The sequence below is a fragment of the Eptesicus fuscus genome, chromosome 14, assembly GCF_027574615.1.
Source record: "Eptesicus fuscus isolate TK198812 chromosome 14, DD_ASM_mEF_20220401, whole genome shotgun sequence".
Taxonomy (NCBI): Eukaryota; Metazoa; Chordata; class Mammalia; order Chiroptera; family Vespertilionidae; genus Eptesicus; species Eptesicus fuscus.
Genome location: NC_072486.1, coordinates 6,355,512 through 6,376,059, shown reverse-complemented (window position 1 = coordinate 6,376,059; position 20,548 = coordinate 6,355,512). Strand labels below are relative to the sequence as shown.

Sequence of the window (20,548 nt, the reverse complement as noted above, 5' to 3'; positions counted from 1 at the left end):
CAAAACATAATTCAAGAAATAAATATGAATATGAAATTTCATTGGATTAAACACAAATACCAACATTTGGAAACCACCCACAAGTACTTCTTTGGTCCAAGAAGAAATCAAAACACACATTACAGTATATTGAAGGACATAATGAAAAAAAGAATACTATGTATCAGAATCTAGATGACATTGCTAAAAATATATTCAGAGGAAAATTCATTGCCTTAACCATGAACGAATGGAAGTACACATTAAGCATCTAATACAAGAGGTCATATAAAAGACAGCAAAATTAAGACAAGAAAAAAAAAAGAATAGATAAGCAACGGCAGCAGCAACTGTACCTCAAGAAAATCTTTTGAGGAAATGACCAGATAAATGCTCAGAGACGAACGTTCAATGCTTGGTGTTTGAAAAACCAGACAACTTAAATCTCAGTTACATGGGGATGATTGAATAAACCGTGGCAACATTACCTAAGAGCGTTATAGAGAGACACGAGAAATAACCATTCTATTTCTTGATGTAAAAACCTACAATATATGAACTTAAAAAACAGAATGCAAAACCGAGTGCATAATCTACCTCATTTGGGGACTGAGGAGTAAGTTAGCAGTTAATATACCTTCTGTCTTTGCATGTTCAGGTGGTTCCTTAGAGTAGGCAAGCTTTACTGTTGAAATTAGAACAATGCGATTCTAAAAGCACGGAGCGCTAAATCATATTTCTTCTCGTGTCCTCTCTAAAATGGAACACTGCATTTCATTTCTTTCGGGAGTATATCTCGTATATCACCGAAACACGTGTAACCCCTTGTACCTAGTAGAGCAGGCAATTACCAGATGTAATACTGCACTTAGCTTTTCTCCGGGGCCCCAAGGATTTCCCTCTGCCTTCGAAGCCGAGTTCTCTCACGGGCTGTTATTCCACACTAATGATTTAGAATCCTCCCACCACATCAGAAAGCGGGGCAACAATACAGGGACCACGGAAAGCTAACGGGCGTGGAAGTCAATGATGGTTTCTAATTGTGTTTCTCTAATTGAGAAGTTCTCCTTTGCCAGGAGCTCTCTGCACCTTTAACACAGGGAATCCTGCTCCCACTTTAATATTCTGGGAATTAAATGCTATGCCTGCTGTCAAGCACCCCTCTCCTCTATCCCGTATCCCTTTCTACTTCCACCTGCATAATTAAAGCTCCTCTAACCAACCCATATCTGCACTGATTCTCAAAGAGACACAGGGCGATCCAGGTGCAGCAGCTGCGATGTAGCTGACGTAGGCACCAAGTGAGACGCAATGATTAGCACGAGCCTCGGCTGCCAGCTCGTTCCTTTGAGCGAGAACTCATGGGTGGAGTGTCGATTAGCACCTGAGCGTTCATCTCTGCGGGCAGTGGCAAAGCCTGGGGTCTGAAAAGCAAACACCCCAGAGGAGCTTGGCTTCCTGTGTCCTAAACCCACCCTCACTCGCCATTCTCCACGTGGCGGGCTTCGTTCAAAGGTATCCAAAGCACCAAACCTACATTTGAACTTCAGAACTATGATCTGTGCCTCCTCTGATCTGAGAACGTGAATTCTTTTGATGACTCACTCTGAGATGAATCACACTCAGCCGCCAGAGCCACCTACGGCTTTTGTGATTTAACCTGGAGCGATTTACCCTGGAACGTGTCTGTCTGTTCTCTCCAACCCACCCATGAACTTCCCCACGGCACCTGACATCACCTATTCCTCCATAGCAGTTGCTTAAGTAGATTTTTAACCACCAATACCATTTTCCAGTTCAGTACAACACGAATCTGTGAACAGGGTGGAGGTGTCTACCAACCGCTCAGGACTCTGGGTTGTTGGGAAGAATCTTTGCCAGGGGGGGAAGGCATCCATGGGTCTGATCTGAGCCACATGGGGAACCATGGGTCATTGCAGTGAGCTGTTCCAACGCAAAGAAATGGTTCGCCACTCTGTGCGCCAGGACCACAGGGCTGGGGGTCCATGTTGTCAGAGAACACAACAAGAAAAGGGGGAGCTCCTGCCATCAGGAACTGGGAGACTCGACGAAGAGCCCAGAACAATGGACACACATTCATAAGCCAATCATCACTCTAAGGAGAAGGGAAGGTAGTAATGGGCTTTCATCATGTCCCTCCCCTTCCCCCCCAGGTCAGGAAGGCAGATGAGTTCCTGAACCACCCCAAGAGCAGAGCCTGTCCGACGGGGAGCTGGGCTGTGGTCGCCCACACTCCCTCCCTTACCTGGAAACCTCCCTCCGGGCTCTGGTGGACAGTGTTTAAGGAAGGCAGCATCCCGAAGAGTGATCCAATTGGTTGTCTGGAAGTCTCCAAACCGGAGGTTAACTAGGGCTTCCTGATGCTGAGAGAGAGAGCAGCAAGCCTACTGGCCCCAAAATAAAGAAATGGGAAAGTTCCCTCCCATCTGCTTGCTGAGACTACGCATGCCCAGTGACTCAAACTGCGCCCTGAGGAAGGAGGGCCCGGGGAGGATGTGGGGCTCGCTGTGGGTCCTGGGAGGGCCAGGAGCAGCCCCCGGGGCTGGCAGGGCCAGGCAGTGTGGACAGTGGCCCCAGAAGGCAGGCAGCAGACATGGCAGCCTGGGAGTAGCGACCTAGAGATTACTGTTCTCCAGCACAGGGATTCTCGTCCCCGGATGTTCATTAGAATCTCCTGGGGAGCTTCAAAAACTCCCAGCGGCCAGGCTGCCTCCCAGGATACCCTAGCCCAGTGGTCGGCAAACTCATTAGTCAACAGAGCCAAATATCAACAGTACAACGCTTGAAATTTCTTTTGAGAGCCAAATTTTTTAAACTTAAACTTCTTCTAATGCCCCTTCTTCAAAATAGACTCGCCCAGGCCAGTGGTATTTTGTGGAAGAGCCACACTCAAGGGGCCAAAGAGCCGCATGTGGCTCGCGAGCGGCAGTTTGCCAACCAGGGCCCTAGTCCAAACCTTTGGGGCTGAGGCCCCAGCCCCAATATTCTTTAGAAGCACAGCCGGTTATTCTAGGGTGCAGGCAGGACTGAGAATGCCGGACCTGGCAAGCAGGGAGCCTGTCCTACACAGGACTCTGAGAGCCCCAGTTTCTAGAGGGAACGTAGAGATCAGAGACCTTGAAGTAAACGATTTTAGCAAGTGTGAAACCAGAGCAGACAAGCAAAACCTAAACAAATAATAGTAAAATGTAAGTCCATTCTAGTACTACTCACCTATAAAATAAATGAAATCAAACACCACACATTCTTTTGTGTCTTTTTTATCATTCAACATTTATGGCTGTGAGATTTCTACAGACCATTCATCCACATCAGTGTATGTTTTGCATCGTTTGAACATGCCACACGCTCTTTACCTGCTTCACTGTGAATGAGCACTTCGGAGTGTCCAGCTGGGGGCATTTCCAAGCAGAAGTGCTCTGTTCATCTGGCAGCGAAGCCGCTGGGTCGTAGAATATGCATATGCTCAGCCTTAGATAATGCTGCCAAGACATTTTCCAAAGCACGCGTGCCAACAGACATCACTGCAGCCGTGTAGACAGGCCTCCTCCTGCACGTCCTCACCAGCGCACCGTGTCTCCCAGGGGTCTCATGGCTTCACTCTATGTCCTGTGACACATCAATGCCCCTCTCATTTTTGTGGAATCTATAGGGATGAATTCAGGTGAGGAGCTAGATGCCATATGCATTATTTAAGTTCTCCAGAGAAACGTAACCAATAGGATGGATGGATGCATGGATGGATGGATGGATGGATGGATGGATGGATGGATGGATAGATGTTAGATAGATGATAGATGATAGATAGATGATAGATAGATAGATAGATAGATAGATAGATAGATAGATAGATATTACTAAAAATCAGTTCATGTGATTACAGAAGCTAAGTCCTAAGATCTGTAGTCAGCAAGCTGGAAAACTGATGTGTAGTTCCAGTCCGAAGGCTGTCAGGCTTGAGACCCAAAAAAGAGCTGATGTTTCAATTCAAGTCCAAAGGCTTGAAGAGACCAATGTCCCAGCTCAAAGCAGTCAGGCAAGAAGAGTTCTCTCTTATTTGCAGGAGGATCTGACTTTCTTCTGTTCACACCATCAAATGATTGGATGAAGGCCACCCACATGGGACAGGGCCATCTGCTCCCCTCAGTCTACTGATTCACAGGTTAATCTCACCCAGAAACATCCTCAGGGACACACGGAGAATAATGTCTGAGCAAATGTCCAGGCACCTTGCTGCCCAGTCAAGTTGATACATAAAGTAACTGCCACATTATGTTAGTTTGCCATCTTGTCTGCAACCCTTTCTTTTAACTGCTGTATAGTATTCCACAGTGAATATATATGTAAATATATATGTATGTATGTATGTGTGTGTGTGTATATATATACATATACATGTGTGTGTGTGTGTGTGTGTGTGTATACACACACATATACAGTATAGTGATACTTTATATCAATAAAAATATGGGTTATTTTATTTAATATTACATTTATGAGTTTTAGCTATCATGTTATATTTGCTGCAGATCATTCTTCTCACACTATTTCATTGTGTGACCACATGGAATGTATTCATCCAGCTACTGTTGATGGGCATGTGGGCAGTTTCCAGCTGGGAGCGTCTTGTTGATACTGTCACCATAAATATTTGAGTTGCTTCTGATTTGTTTCTGAACGATGTTGCAAAGGCAACTTTCTGGGCGTCTCCTTGTACATAGACATACATGTTTCTCTTGGGCAGCCACAGGTCAAGAAGTGACCATCTGGACCATGAGTAGGAAGAAAACCACACATTCAGAAAGCTCTCTCTCCACCTATTCCCCGTCCATGGCATCTACCATGTCCTCTCTCTCCACCCTCATCACAATATGACTTCACCAGCATCTGTCCTCTCCCAGAAGTGACTCACAGATTTTGTTTACAAATTTGTATTGAAGTAAAACATACCTACAAAAAAAAAAAGCACTCGCATTTTCAGCGTGTAGTACAATGCATCTTCCTAAATTGTACATAAGTAACCCAGGTAAAGAGATGGGAATTACCATCATCGAGAAATGGAGTGATGCATTCCTTATAGAACAGGCAATTTCATCTTTACCAGTCCCGCCAAATTGCTCTGCAAAGGGACTATGGAACTAACTCTCACACCAGAAGTGAAAAAGTGTACCCATTTCTTGTCATCCTTGGTGGGGTCACACCTTCGTTTTGCTACACGGATAGGTAGGAATTCTGCCTGTTGTTTTAAGTTGCTTTTCCTCAGTTTGTAATGTTATTGGGCATCTTTTCACGTTCATTTGCCAGCGGGACTATTTTTTGCTCATTTCGCTCTCTGCTGCTTTGACCCTTTCTCTAAGTGCCTACAGCTCACACGTTTTTCTGCACAACTTCCTCCTCTTTGCTGCCCCTTCATTGTAGACTTAACATCTCATCTCTAGCACACCGTATGCGTCCTGGGCTCCTGCATTATGCTAAAGCTTCCCCAGGAGCCCTCGTGAGGGCTACAGTCTCTTATGATCATCATGCCTGCTGCCTCTTACCAGGTGGCATTAGCCCCTGGTTGTGGGCATTAGCCCCTGCATGTTTTCTGTGTAAGTGGCCAGTGCTATGCTTGGTTGCTATCATATGTCCTATTGTTTCCCAGCTGGCCTGCCACCCTTACTTGGGGTAACTTCATGCCAGGATAGGCATTCGGGATTTGGTGCAACTCAGTGTGTGTTACAGTAAAAGCACCCCTGTCTAGGAATTTTGGAAGACATGGGCTTTCATCTCATTTCCATCCCCAGCTGTGGGGTCCTGGACAAGTCACTCCACCTCTCAGACTTTCCTGGTGTAAAATGACCGCGCTGCCTGCCTCACAGAGTGGTTGCATATCAATGAAAGAGCGCTGAGGCCTGAGGCGTTGAGAGGACTCCCCAGGCACCAATCCCAGTCTTCACGGGATGTGGCTTATTGACAAACACAGACCCAGGCTTTCCAGAGAGCTGCCCTGTGCAAGCCCGGGGGGAAGGGTGGGTGCGACAGACAAACGTGCGCTTGTTTACTGAAATGATGTGCAGGCGACGGGGGATTGTAAGTCAGAAGGCAACCTCAGCTGAAGCAAATGCATAATTACGATTGGATTTCAGAAAGTGCCAACATGACCTGAATTAATCATCCTGTGATCAGTCTAACTTCCTCTGTGGCTAAAATTGTAGCAAAGGGGTGTGGGGGAGGGGTCCCTTCTGGAAGGAAAGCACACCTGGGCAGGGAGGCCTGTCCGGGGAGCCCCTCCAGGGGCGAGGCAGGCCCTGGGTGGGCTGTGGGAGCTGAGGCTTGCAGCTCCCGGATCGTGGCAGCTGAGGAGAGAGCGGCACGTGGATGCGCCCTGCCGTCAGCCAGCTCTTCAATGAAGTGGGCTCCGAGGGCTGTGCGCCTCTGCTCAGCGCAGCTCCCGCCACAGCCCGGGAGCCCGGGAGGCGCGGCTGCTGCCGGCTCTCTGCTCTCAGGAGGACCTGGACGCTCTGCCTTGGCTCCGGGCCCCCCGAGCCATGCCAGCCAACCTCACAGAGGGCAGCGCCAACTCCAGCGGGACCACGCAGACCCCGGATTCTCACACGGCCGTCTGCTTCCCCACAACTTCCACGGAAGTGATGGCAGAAGAGGAGCGGGGCTCCTTCTACTCCTCCTTCAAGGTGAGTGTGCTGCCCGCCACCCCCCACGCTGACGGTGAAGCGCGGGACACGCGGGATGTAAGAGACCCCCGTGCACACAGCCAGGGTTGTGCGGGGGGCAGTTTCTTCTCTTTACTTAAGAGAATGAGAGAAACCAAACTGATGAGCTCACGCAACAATTTCTATAGACCCTGCGAGGGCCTGGATTGTCGTTTTTTATGAATAGGGCTCTTTTTTTTTCCCCTGCTGCTGCTGAAAAGGTGTGCATTTGAGTGGACGATTTTTTAAAAAATGTCTCTCCTTTCCTCGCGTGAAAGTACGTTTAATGAATCCTTTAGTTGTGCTTGTAGTTGTGTCTTGTGAGGGTCAGTGCTGTGACTGTTCTGCTGGGAATGGCAGAGGGGGGACCTCACCGTCCCCCGGGACAGGCCGTGCAGGAGGGAAGGAAGGCCCACACTTGACTCTGCCCTGAGCAGCAGCAGAATAGATGCCGGGGCCGCAGCGGGTGCTGTGACTGTCAGCAACAGGTGTCCTCGGAACGAGCACAGGAGTCCGAGTTTGGTGAGCTTCCTCTGGCAAGTCCCCGAGGGCCACGGGGAGGACATGGTTCTCATCAGGCTCACCCTGCTCCCTGCTGGACAGCACGCTGTGGTCCGGCCCCCGGGCGCCTGGCAAACCACCGTCTCCTGCTTCCTGGGCAGGACGCTGGGCTGCCAGGTTATGGCACACGCTGCCCGTTGGCGCCTTCGGTCAGGACACTAGTTCCCGGGTCTCACACTGGTCCTTTGAACCCCAAAGGAAAACACTCCAAGAAAAGTTCTAGCAGTTTAGTGGAACACCCCCTTGGTGTTCTGGAAACGATTCGGTTCTTACCCAACCAGGTAGCATTCCTGGAACACCCACCTCTCCCCCGGGAGCTTTGCTTCTGCGCCGACCCTCAGAATAAACCGGGAGCAGAGCTGTCCCTGGAGCCAGCCCGCTCCTGGGGACCACGCGGCGCTGAGGCCCAGCGGAGCCGAGAGTGACCTAGGCGGGCTGCCCGGCCCCGGCCCGCAGCCACCTCGTGCAGCAGGCGCCCGCACAGCCGGCTGCGGCTCCACAGCAGAAGCCAGTGCACGCTGAAGCGGGGTGCCGCCCGTGACCGAGGGCTGAGCAGCCCCCCTCCCTCCGGAAATGTGCGCTGACCCCGAGCGGCTGCTGGGAGAGGCCGGCGCTGAGCCCGGGGAGCCAGGGCTGCTGCAGACGCCGCCTCCACGGCCGCTGTGACAGTTACAGAGCCTGACAGCCACCAGCGGAGAGAGACTGGCCTTGGCAAAAAGCATAATAGCAGTGAGGCGGCCGTTCTGAGACGCAGGTCATCAGAGCTCTCAGCCGGCCCTGGCCGGGTAGCTCAGCGGTTAGAGCGTCGTCCTGTCCGCCAAGGCTGCCGGGCTGATCAGGGCACACACAGAGGCAGCCAGGGAATGCAGAGATAAGTGGGACCACAGAGCCACCTTTCTCCCCCACCATCACTCTCGGCGGAGAGCCTGCGTGCCAGGGGTTTTAAACACAGCTCCCGGAGGGGTGTGCTGGCGACGTGGACAAACACACGGCTCGCTCTCCACCAGTGTTGGAGCAGCATCGTCCCGGGGCGCTCAGAGGAATCTCCTGGTTTGTGTCTCATTCCTATGGACGTGTGTGCCCTCACGCAGCTATTGGACGAGGGGAGAAGCGGAGGGCAGGCCCAGCGCTTACCACTGCGCATGGCAGGTTGTGAGGGATGCCGGCACTGACTGCAGGCGGGGATTGTTCGTTCCACGCGGTCCGTGGCGGTGTTTCTCGGAGCCCAGCTCAGTGTAACTTTTCTTCCATGGCCCCCGTGCAGCATGAGCAGTTTGGAGGCACTGCTGATGCAGAAAGAGTTCTGACCAAATAAAATTAAATTTAAAGAACCCTCGTTCACTGGGAAGCTTTGATCCCACAGGCGTCTCAAGAAGGTCAGAATTGTGCTGGTTTACTATCTTCCAAGCGTGCGCTTTGAATCCCCGTCGCCTTTACCAAAAGCAGTAAAAATGTCATAAAAATAAAGCAGCACAATAACAACATCCATACCCACCTATCCCGTTTGCTGTGGGCTCCCTTGGTGACAGGACTCCTTCTGAGTGACTTCTGTGAAGTATCTCATTTAATTGTCACAGCGCATGGGGTATCCTCTCATCTGGAATTGCTTTCCACGTGCATCCGTGTTTAAGTTCTACTCGCTCTTTAAGGCTCCTCTTGGGCTGCTTCCTCCAGGGAGCTCCCCTTGATTTGTTCCTCCTCTGGATTCCAGCAGTGTCCTGGGAATACACAATAGCCATTCCCTGCAGAAGTGAAGTGGGAGGTTCTGTTTCTGTCAGTCAGGCTGGGCAACAGAAGACACGCTTTCTCCATGACGGCAGTGGGGGCCTGTGTGTCAGCCCTGCCCTGCCTGGCCTCTGCCCCCGTACGCACTGAGGGCCTTCTCTGCAGGCACATTCCGTGCATCCTTATCCCATTTCTAAGCCAACGTGGCCACGGTACGTGGTAGATTCCGGCGGGTGGGGGGTGGGATGAGTTGTGGCACCATGGAGGGGACCCTGGTCCCTGGGTGAGCCGGGGAGCCCGTACCCACTGCAGTGCAGCCGTTAGACTCGGCTGTCTTGCCTCAGCTACATGCCTGGTCTCCTAACTTAGTCTCCTACCGAGCACTCGAGTTCTCCTCTGAACCCTACAGCTCTCTCGGCTGAAGACAGGGTATCCCTGTCTAGATCTTACTGGCCCTTCCCTCGCAGGCTTAGGTCCTTTTCCCCTTTCCCATCGCCACCCCAAGTTCTTGCCCTGCTCCCCACACTGCTCTAACCTACTCACCACTCCACGAGTGGGTCAGGAGTGAGTTCAGCACCCTCTGCCTCTATCACAGGGGTGGGGAACGTCCATCCCACAAAATCATTTGGTCTGGCCCTGCCGGGACATTAGGGGTGAGTTCACTAAATGTTTGACCGAGTAGAGCAGCTCATGTTTAAGCTGATCATTTCGTATGGCCCGTGAATGATGTTATAAATATCCGATCCGAAGAGCCCTCGGCAGAGAAAAGGCTCCCCACCCCTGCTCATGAACTTCAAGTAATAACACTGTGTGGTCCTGGGTTCAAGGTCCTCAGCCCAGGCCCTGCTTTCCTTCCCAGTTTCTCCTACTTTCAAAGTCCCATCCAGCTCACTTCCTCAAACCCTGAACCCCAGCATTAGGGGTTATCTGGGCTTCAGGAATCTGCCTGACGTTTGCAAGGAGGATGGGACCTGTCTCGCGAGAAAGTAAACCGGGAACCTGAATATACAGCCGTCCAAGAGGAAGACAAAGATGGAATGACGGCCTCTTCATAATAGCCTTTAACTTTGCCGGGGAATTCGCCTGCACTGCTTCCCGAATCTCTGATTCTTAATGATGAGAAAATTAATTCAAAGTAACTGGGAGGGAAACCCGACTCGGTTAATAAATTGCCTAACTTATAAAATAATGCAAATGAGCTCAGTTTTATTGCTGGTTCTTCGCTGAGGGGAGAAGCATGAACCAAGACTGCTGGATATCCAGACATTACCTGCTGACCCTCTCTGAAGAGTCTCCTGGAGTGAGTAGTTACAAATGGCACACGGTGAGTCCAACTGTTGTTTGTGCAAGTGACGGCTCCTACATGCTTGACGGTGATTGGCCACAGGGCCTTCCCCTCCTTTGCTCGTTCTCCCTGCCTGCGGTCTGACTGTCCATTTTCCTAACACATTCTTCCTCCGTTCATGTCACCAAAGCAAATTCCAGTTCAGCCCATGCCCCAATTCTCTCACCCTGGGCTTAAAGCAAGAGCTCAGTTTAAGAAGCCAAGTGTACTGTGCTGTGGTTGTTGTCATTGTATTTAGCTTCCTGGCTTATTTGTAAGAACTCACTCTCCCTACTGAGTGCCAGTGGTCCCACCTTCAGGGACGGCCACTTCAGGCCCCCCCTGCCCACTTCCTCTCCCCAGAACCCTCCTCCATGACTGGCTGCTCTCCCTTCCTGCCCTGGCCCCCAGGGCGACGTCAGTGCTGCCTGCCTGGAGCCCAGGAGCCCGTGGTCCCTTGGCTTCCCGTGCACCCGCTGCCGGTTATAACCAGGGGTCTTGCACGCCCATCATGCGCTTTTACCCTCTTCTAATTAGTTCCGCTCGGCCTGTTCATTCCGAGTTTCTCCCGCTGAATCCTGCAGCTGTTCATAAGGAAATGACCGCTCGCCGCGCTCAGTGAAACCATTATTACAGGTCTGCTCTGTACTGCCTGTTTCTGCTGCACAGGCCTGACGCTCCCCATCGAATCCTCTACGCTAGGCTAGCTCCACCACGTCCAGTTGCACTCCGTGTCACGGAGAAAAGCCCAGATGTGCTGGCTGGCCCCCCAAGGGTGCCATGGGACTCCCAAGTCGTACCCTCCAGTTGTGAGGAAGGAAAACTTGATCAACTGAATTTCTCTCTGCGTGACCAGCGCATCTGGTGGCAAGACACAAAATCCTCGCTGTTCCACAGCACACTCGGTCGTTACACAGTTTTTCGGCCTGTGGGGGGTTTTCCATTGTCTGACTCAAGGGAGGAGTGGAGGCTGTAGGGGGTGCGCCTCTGCAGTGTGGGCAGGGGTGAGGGAGGGGTGAGGGAGGGGTCTGAGCACGTGGGCACCAGCTGAGAGGACGAGTGCCGCTGGCCTTCAGGAGTGGGCGTCCTGGTCCCCACCTTGTGTGGGTCCCCATCCGGCCCAGGCCAGGCTTGCACTGCCTTCTCCTACAGCGTCCCTGTCATCCTCCCTCCAGGGACAGGTGGTCGCAGCTCCTTCCTGCCCTGTCTCAGTCGTGGCTACATCGTTGTGTCCTTACTGGGAATGTGAAATCTCACTTCTTCGCTCCCGATTCTGGGCAGCAGAAAACCCAGTGGGGCTGTCTTCTGGTTCCTTCTCTACCCCCGTGGCCGTCGTGGCCGGAAAACTCGCACACCAGACGGCTGGGTAAACCCCCAGGGCTGCCATTCCCTGGGATCCATTCACCAGCCCCCCTTCTCATCCTAAGCCCCCAAACCAGTGGCATCTCTTCCTCACTCCGTTGTGCTAACTGTGGAGGTGGCAATATACAGTCCTCTCACCGGTGCCTCTTCTCCTGACATCTGCCCCTCCGCGGTGCCCTCCCGCACTCCTGTGTCCCGCAGCTTCTTCCTCTGTCCTGGGGAACTGCCCGCACTGCTCTCCCACGCTTCTCACTCACTCCAGGCGGTCTGCTCTGGAGGGGCACGGACGCAACCTCTCGCGGGGAGAAAGCCGGTTCCCTCCCCGGTAGGGGCGTGTGAAAGCCTGCGCTGGCTTCTTTCTCCCCTGCACTGAGGGGGGGTTCTCCCTGAGGGCACATGGGGGTAGCTCTCTGGCTGCCTGGCTCTAGGGAGCGGGAGAGAGGCCATCCATGAACGCTTCAAAACATCCCCCTGACATTCTCAGACTGTTTCCAGCCATGAACTCGAGCGGACAAGATTGTAACTTGATTTTTCTGAACTGAGTTTGGCTTCTGTCTGGGCCTCTCCGTCTAGCTGACTGCAGAAAATGTAGCCCAGCCACCTCCAGGCGTAAACTCAGACAGCCATGCAAACGGAGTCCCAGGCACTGCCTCTGGCTGAAAGGGGCAGGCAGGCCGTGGGAAATGAGCATCGCCCATGGGACATGAACGGGGACCCAGGGCGGCAGTGCTGAAACACTCCGGATCCGGTGCTCCTAACCCTTTCTGCTCGGAGTAGAACGAGCTGGTGTAGTCGCTTCCTATGTCCTGGAGGCGAAACTGGGAGAGAACTGCTAGGCAGCGAGCGGCTTCCCTCAGCCCGTCTGAGGGAGGTAAATCTGTTGCCTCCTGTCACCTGGGACAATGGCGTGGAGAGGTAGGGCAAAGGCCACTCTGGCCAGGAAGACAATGGAAGAAAATTCCAGATGGCAAATAATCTTTCCTTTTGGTAACATGTTCTTGGAACTCAGGACAAAGAGCTGGGGTGGACTTTGCCCCGTTTTTGAAATAGCTGGTTTTCAGGACATTGGCCCAAGTTCTCACTTACGTACCAGACTTGCCCTGTTCCGTGACCACACCTAAGGATCAGGGACGGCCCCCTCTGTCCTCTGCCTTCACTCACACCTTTGCCAGGTACCCTGCTTCTCTGCTTGGCTACTTCTACTTACATTTTCAGACTCAACCCACATATTAATTCCTCCAGAATCTACCTTTGGACCAGCCATAACCAGCCTCTTCTCAAATTCTCCATTATAACAGGTCACATTGAAAACTTTTGTCTCCATATGTGTCTCCACCATCAGACTGTGAGCTCCTGTCTTAGCCTCCCTTCCATCCCCAAAGTATTTTGAATTTGCTACTAGATTCTCAACAAATGCTTGTTGAATTATGCCGAATGCAAACCAGTATAATCATGTTCACAGGACATGGTTTCCAGAACAGCTCTGCCCCTCCCCCGCCTGAGTATCATCTCTGCTCCACAGATATATGCCAAGGCTCTCCGCTCAGGCCGAGTGCCCCCCACCCCCACCACCAACCAGTACACTTCATGGGAGTTCACAGAATGACTTGCTCACGACTATCTGGAACCATCTTGGTCCACAGCCCTGCTGTCCACCTCGACAGAGCCCGGCTCTGGGGGTACCCCCACTCCATTCCTGTTCTCTGTTCTTCACACAGGAGCCCCCGTCTGCCTGTCCCACCAGCCCCTGGCCAGAGGCTGCCCCCTGCACCCCTGTTCCTCATGCCTGTGACGACAGGAAAAGCCTTACCAAAACATAAAACTTGCGTTCACATCCCCACGTATATGTTGCTTTACATCTTTTTTTTTTTTTGTAATAGCAATCCATTAAAATGTCTTGTTATCTATTTTTTACACTTGAATATTAGAAATAAAGACTAGCCTGGGTACTTCAAGATAGAATCCCCGTAGCTCTCAGTAAAACAGAAAAGGTGAATGCCGAGAGGAGGGCGTGAGGCCAGTCACTCAACTGTATCCGCCAGGGTGTCTCCCAGCGGGTTCCTGGGGAGGGTGGCGAAGATGCAGATGTTCGAAAGGGGCCTCACTGTGGGAAGAAGCCAGGTGAGCCCTCCAAGCAAGCTCAGTCCTCCCCCGGCCGCCTGCTTGGCTGTTCCGGTGGCTGCCACCTGGCCGTGCCCTCTGAAGCAGCAGGTGGGGCGCGACGCGGAGCCTTCGGAGCGCGGAGCGCCACCTGCTCAGACATCCTCACCTCCCAGGGGGCTCGGAGCCTCTGCCTGGATCACACTCCCCAGGTCTAAGCACGGAACCCTAAGCCCTGCAGTCCGCTCCGGCGGGCTCGCTTTACACCGTGGGCGCCTGCGCTGCACGGTGACTCACCTTCAGTGCAATCAGAGGCTTTCAGACCTTTGCTCTTGATATTTCCAACCCACCTCCGCGCATCAATGAGGCTTTGAGCTGCCTCAGAGGCCGGGTGCTGGGAGTGACGGATGGCAGCACAGCTGCTTTGCCCGCTCGCTGAGGACGGAGGCTGAATTGTAACCTTTCTGAGACTTCATTTCCTCTCTTGGGAAGGAAAATATATTTGTTCTGTCCTGTGTTTGAGATACTATCTTCAACATCACAGGAATAACACTAACCATCAAAGGAACCATGGAAGTGTAAGGCGTATGGAAAGCGCTGATTCCCTGGGCCAGGTGGCGTCGCTGCATCTCGTGTGACATTCGGGATGCTGTGGTGTGGAAGCCACACGCGGCTCCAGGGTCAGTCCCTTCAAACACACACTGAGCATCGCCCTTTGGCTCAGCCTGCGGGGAAACGGTCACAAAACCGACCCAGTTCCAGAAGCCCAGCTTCAGACAAGTTTGGAGTCAGAATAACAATGATGGTAATTGAAAGCAAATGAGCCAACTTCACCGTCTCTGGCTCCAAATTGTAAGCAGGTCATGGACTTCCCACTTAAGCAAAAAAATTATTCCAACTTCAGCTGCATCCCTTCTAAACCAGGTGTGCCAACCAGCTAAGTAACCCCTCTGAGCCCCATTTCCTCTCCCTCTGATTAAGGACAGCGACATCTCACTGGCCAGGTTGTAAGGATGAAGTGAGCAGTAAGTAAGGCGTCTCAAACAATGTGCAACACAGGACAATCGATCAGCAACACACATTTATCAATCACCTACTATACAGTGCGAACTGAATAGCTCGGGTGCTAGATGAATGGAGTTGCTCAAATAATGTTAGGTCCCATCCCCTGTAAGATTGTCAAAGATCCTTCAGACATTTTTTTCTCCCAGTTTCCAGGACTCCACTGGGAAAGGAGATCATCATTCCTCGGGTTGGGGGAAATCATGTCTTCCTCTCCAGACAGGTGTGACCTATCCAGTTCCAATTAGAGTCACCTGACTGAATAAATGTCCTATATTTCCTGAGATCATTCCCATCTATAATAGTAAAAGTGTAATATGCAAATTGACCAAACAACTGAACAGTGGAACGACCTTCCAGATGACCATGCTATGACACCCATTGGCGTCAGGCCAGCCAAGGCGGGTGCGATGCAATTGGTCGGGGGGGCCCCACCATTGCCCCACAGAGGGAGGCCCAGGCTACCTGGTGGCGGCACTGCAGTGGGTGGGTGGGGCCGCCCTCTGTGGGGGCAATCCATTGCAGAGCCCCAGCTGAGTGGGCTGGGCCTACCTCTTTGGGGCGATCGATCATGGGGCTCCTGGACTACAGGAGGATGCAGGCTGGGCTGAAGGACCCCCCCCCTCCAGTGCACAAATTTTATGCACGGGCCTCTAGTTTGAAATAATCTTGTCTATGATACTTCTAACTACCCTTGCACTTGTCATTGACCATATAGCCTTCCTACAGATGTTTACGTAGCACCTACTACAGGAAGCGGTGACCCGGACCCAATGCCTGTCCTCATGGGCATCCTTTCGGCCTTGGAAACCTAATCCTTAGAGCCATTCCCTGGTATCTGCCCTGTGGCAGCCCCAGCATTCCCAAGGGAACAGGTCAATTCATTCCTCTAAGTCCTAGGCGGGAATTCTCTGGTCTGTAGAGAGCTGACATCCCTGCAAGGCCTCAATAACTTGAGGTTGAAATGAATTAGCCATGAAGCCACAACCATGTAACTGAGTCAAAAACACTCTAGTCTTTCGTCATTGAAAATTTCCCAGTTTCCCCTGCTTTACTCAATCCTGAGCACCTGGCTGGAACTTTTCCTCCTGTGACCACTAGGGAGCACTTCATCCCCAACTAGCTTCTGCAATAGTTCTGAAACCCGTGTTAGGGCACCATCAGTGCCTGGGGAAATTCCGATGGAAAACAGGACGAACAGGGTGAATTTGAGCTTCATTCTGAAAAGGTTGTGGGTTCTTTATAAATATCTTCTCAAACCTATATGCAGCCCAGGAACCAAAGGAAGATGAACCACCTTTTATTGTGTGTATGCTACGCTTCAGGCACCATCTAGAAACCTCATTGCCATCATGGCATCTATCCATCAAAGTGTCCTGAGTCAGATTTTATTTTGATCTCCGTCTTGTAAATGAGAAAGTAGGCTGGGAGAGCCTATCCCCCGTGTATCACAATCTCACAAGTAGCAGAGCATCTGATCCCAGTCAGGATGGTAACAAAGCTTCCCCACCTGTATAGCAAATCGCTCACCTGACTGTGGTGCGCAAACGCCTCTGACCTTGTTTCCTCAATTCCCATAATTTTCCAATCCTCATATTACCTTTGGCTTTGTGTGTGTGTGTGTGTGTGTGTGTGTGTGTGCATGCACATGTGTGCATGGGTAAGGATGCTATGAGTAAATGAAAAATGCAACGAGGTGTTTTCCTATGTCATTACCTTACTTGGTAAAATAAGACTTGAACTTGACTGAGTATAATTGATACATGCTCCATATTGTACTCACCCTTGGAGTGCCAACATCTTAACACTGCAGGCCATTCATTGATGTTGAACAAATTAATAAACAAATAAATAAGCATGGCTCTTAGGAAGACTCCAGAAAGCAACAGTGAGAGACTGCCTCCTTCTGGAAACTTCCTGATGCCCATGAGGTCAGGGGAGGTTGTCTTCCAACAGAAATCTCCCAAGTGGGAAGTGGGGGGGCGATTTCACAGGGACTGCTCAGCCTGCCCTGTGGACATTGCTCCATTTCAGGAACAGAGCTCTTACAGAGTCACCGTCAACTCCTGAGGAAAAGGCTGGGCCGGGCCAGCACAGAGCATGTCAGCCCTCCTGAGGCCTGGCTTCCCATTCACCGACACAGCCACCAGGCTGGCTAGATTTGCAGTGTCTGCCACTGTGTGCGCAGCAGCGCCCACCTGAGCCCTAGCCCCTTTGGAGAGACTGCAGGCCTGGGTGGGGATTGCTCAGTCCAAGGGATGAGAGACAGCAGCCATTCCATGCCCACTGGGGGCCACAGGGCTCCTCCATTCGAGAGAACTTGATTTCTGGGAATCTGAATGTTGGTGCCTACAGACTCACCAATGCAGCACGCAGGACATAGACACACACACACACACACATATACTCTCTCTCTCAACAAACTAGCTACCTTCTATGGTGTTGTTTTCTGGAAATGTGGCCTAAAACCAAACCACAGGCAGTTAGTGAAAGAACAGCATGAAGAGAGAATGACCTGGAAAAAAAACACGTAGCTTCTAGTTCAAATGTACCTGAGTTTATTTGATCATGTCTCCTTCTCTTTCCGATTCTCATCCAAAAGGCCTTCAGAGCCATTTTAGTTGAAAACAATTTTCTGTGAGAAATAGAAAATAGGTGAGGTTAGCCCCCTCCCCCCGTCTGCTGGGAAATTGGAGAACTCTAGAAGGTGAAGGTACGGAGGTTCTGAGTGCAGGGCAGACAGACGCACTTGCCGTGAAGTATTCATGTGAAGTGTCCCTGAGCATCATCGAGGGGAGGCTGGCGCAGGGGCCCGGCTCTACAGGGTCCAGGGAGCAGATTTCCGCGGCAGGTGCACCGCATGCTCAGACCTCACAGAGGAGCCCGCTGCTTTCTCCCGGCCGAGGGAGGTGAGCGGCCTGCAGGGCCAGGGACGGTGCTGGAGAAGACGGAGTCGGGAAGGAAAACGGTGTCTAACTCCGTTCCTTCTTCCTCTGAGGCCGAAAGAGGCCCGCAGAGATTGGCTCAGTGCTGGGCAGTGTGGCAGCAAACCACTCCCGCACCACTGCCCAGGCGGAGACATGTGTGGCCGTGACAGTGTTCTGTGGTTTGAAAAAAATAAATGGATGTAAAGCATCGAAATGCTTCTTCCTATGAAACAGGTTCCCCGAAAGGAACGGGGGCGGGGAAGCTTGGAAAACCCCTCACTTGCATTTTTGCAGGACTTTGCAGGCCCGCGCTGCCACCCTACAGCTCCTTCATCCTGTCCGGGACCAGAGACAGGCCCCCACCCCCGGTACCATCCTCTTCCCTGGGAGCAAGCGGTCTTGGTCTTTGGCCTCTTGCGAGTAGAGCTTTGACAGCGGGGACATGAGGGCAGAAGGAAGACCTTCCAGCCGGAAGCCTGAGCCTCGTGCTCTGCAGGGCGCCCTGGTCGTCACCGCGCCGCTTCGTGTTGCTTGTTTTCCACAGACCGAGCAGCTGATAACGCTGTGGGTCCTCTTCGTTTTCACCATCGTTGGCAACTCCATGGTGCTGTTCTCCACGTGGAGGCGGAAGAGGAAGTCAAGAATGACCTTCTTTGTGACCCAACTGGCCATCACAGGCAAGTAACTGTGCAGGTGGGAGAGGAATGAGCTGCGTGCAAAGTTCCTAAGGCTTCTTCCTTTCAATTATTTTGCCAATAGAAATGGTAGGCTCTCTATCCAAAGGCATCAGCCAATTTGGGAGTAATTGCGATGGGGATATAAAACCCATATTTGAATGTTTCTTCCAGCAAATTTAACACAATGATTCCACTCTAAAATAACTCGCTATACAACAAAGTTGAAAATACCAATCTCAGTGCCACCAAAGGGCTCTAGAAGGTTCCACTCGCTCTATACACTGCAGCCTCCACAGTTCACTAAGGTGGTAATATAATATCATACCACATTATGAGCTTAAAGAAGAGAGCCCAGAAAATGGACCAGAATTATCTCTCTTCAATAACACATGTGAAGTCTCAAGTACTTTGCAGATGTAAGTCCGAGGGCATTGCTTTTGAAATGTAAGGGACATGCGACACCACTGCTGGGGGTGGTACAAGGTCCTAAGATAATAACCAGGATCCGGACATTTAAATGTGGGTTTGCGGACAGGCCAGTGCAGCTGAAGTGTGAACGCATCTTGCCTCAAGTTCAGCTCTTGGTTAAGATGGCTCTTGGTTCAAGGTGGCTGCTGGAACTCCCGCCATCACACCCAAATTCCAGCCAATGGGAAGAAAGAGGGGGGAGGAAGAATAAGAGAGGGCCATACCAGCTACCTGTCCTCCTTTGAGCTGGCATTCCTGGGACTCCAACCCATTAATGTTTGCTTGCATTTCACTTGTCATCTCTAACCAAAGTAAAAGCTGTTTGTTTGCTTGCATGTTTGTTTGTTTGTTTGTTTTTGACCTGGGCCCATGGGTCAGAACACAATCCTAGGGAAGAATGAGAGAGCAGAGGTCAGTAGCAGTCTCTGGCATAGTGTGTCTTTCATACTCCCATTGAGAAAGACGTTTAGACAAAGAGTGTCTATCTGACCACCCATCCCCCAGCTCTGAAGGTGCTTCCTCCAGAGAGCCGGGCTCCCCTCTCCTGGCCCCTTATCTCAGCAGGCTGGCCCTTACCCACTCTCATACATGGGAGAGGCCCCCTAGACGATTGCCTCTTTCTGTAGGTAAATTATTGTTGGCTGTTTATCTTTCTCCAAAATAAACTTCTCTCTGAGTAACTTTCAAATATACAATCCAGTGTTGTTACCATAGTCACTGTATTAGACTTCATATTGTTGGCTGTTTATATCTTTCCAAAATAAATTTGGCTATTATACACAAATCTACAATGAATATTCTCTCATAGTTAAATCCTGGGAGCATTACTTATCATTTAGGAAAGTTTATAGAAGTGGACTTGCTGCATCCAAGAAAGACACTTTTGTGGCTTTCAAATTGGCCGATGTCCTTTTAGGTCCCCCAGGACTAACAGATGATGGAAAATGTCATGACAAATGTTCTGGAAGCCACCAGCAGAGACCCACGCGGGGTCTTGTTTTAACACCTATGGAATCCTAGCCACTTGCTTCAGGCAGGGATTCTCTCTGCTCATCCGTGAGTGATACGATCCTTACGCATACTCAAGTACAAGTTGCTTATTTTAAAAGGAGCATTCTCTTCCATGGCTGCCAGTGTACCAGAGAAGAGGCCAAATCTACTTTGTCTTTTTCTGTCCCACAGTGATTAGAGCAGTGCTCATGTGCTTGTGAAAACAAAGACCACATCACTTACCGGAACACTGAGTGGAGGAAGTGTTTCAATTTTGCACCTGTTTTAACTCATTTCCTCTTCTCCACATTTCTGACCCATTCAACACACACACACACACACACACACACACACACACACACACGCACAACTGATTCTTCTCTACATCCATTAGGGATTTTAGCTGTAGGATTACTTTTGAGAATAGAAGGAAACCAGAAGATCTTGAAGTGGTTATTTCTGCATATTCTGCAACTTTAGCACTTCCGATTCTGACAGTTTTCTGGATGAATTTGATGACTATTTGTATGTTTGAGCTAAAGAGCCAATTAAAATTTATTAGTCATTTATCATCATCAAGACGGCTTCTCTGTTTTATCCAAATGCAATAAAGAAGGGGAACTAATGAGAGTAACTCCCACTGAGCATTGAAAGACAGAA

The 20,548-nt window shown here is 51.0% G+C and overlaps 1 protein-coding gene across 1 annotated transcript in view; it reads left to right on the top strand.

Annotated features, from left to right (window-relative positions):
* The first annotated feature begins 6,530 nt into the window (after positions 1–6,530).
* NPSR1 (neuropeptide S receptor 1) overlaps positions 6,531–20,548 on the top strand; it is a 65,946-nt gene continuing 51,928 nt past the window's right edge. Inside the window, exons 1-2 of the mRNA XM_008147348.3 lie at positions 6,531–6,674; positions 18,298–18,430. Of these exons, the coding sequence (XP_008145570.2) occupies positions 6,531–6,674; positions 18,298–18,430 (277 nt within the window). The remainder of the gene's footprint in view (positions 6,675–18,297; positions 18,431–20,548) is intronic.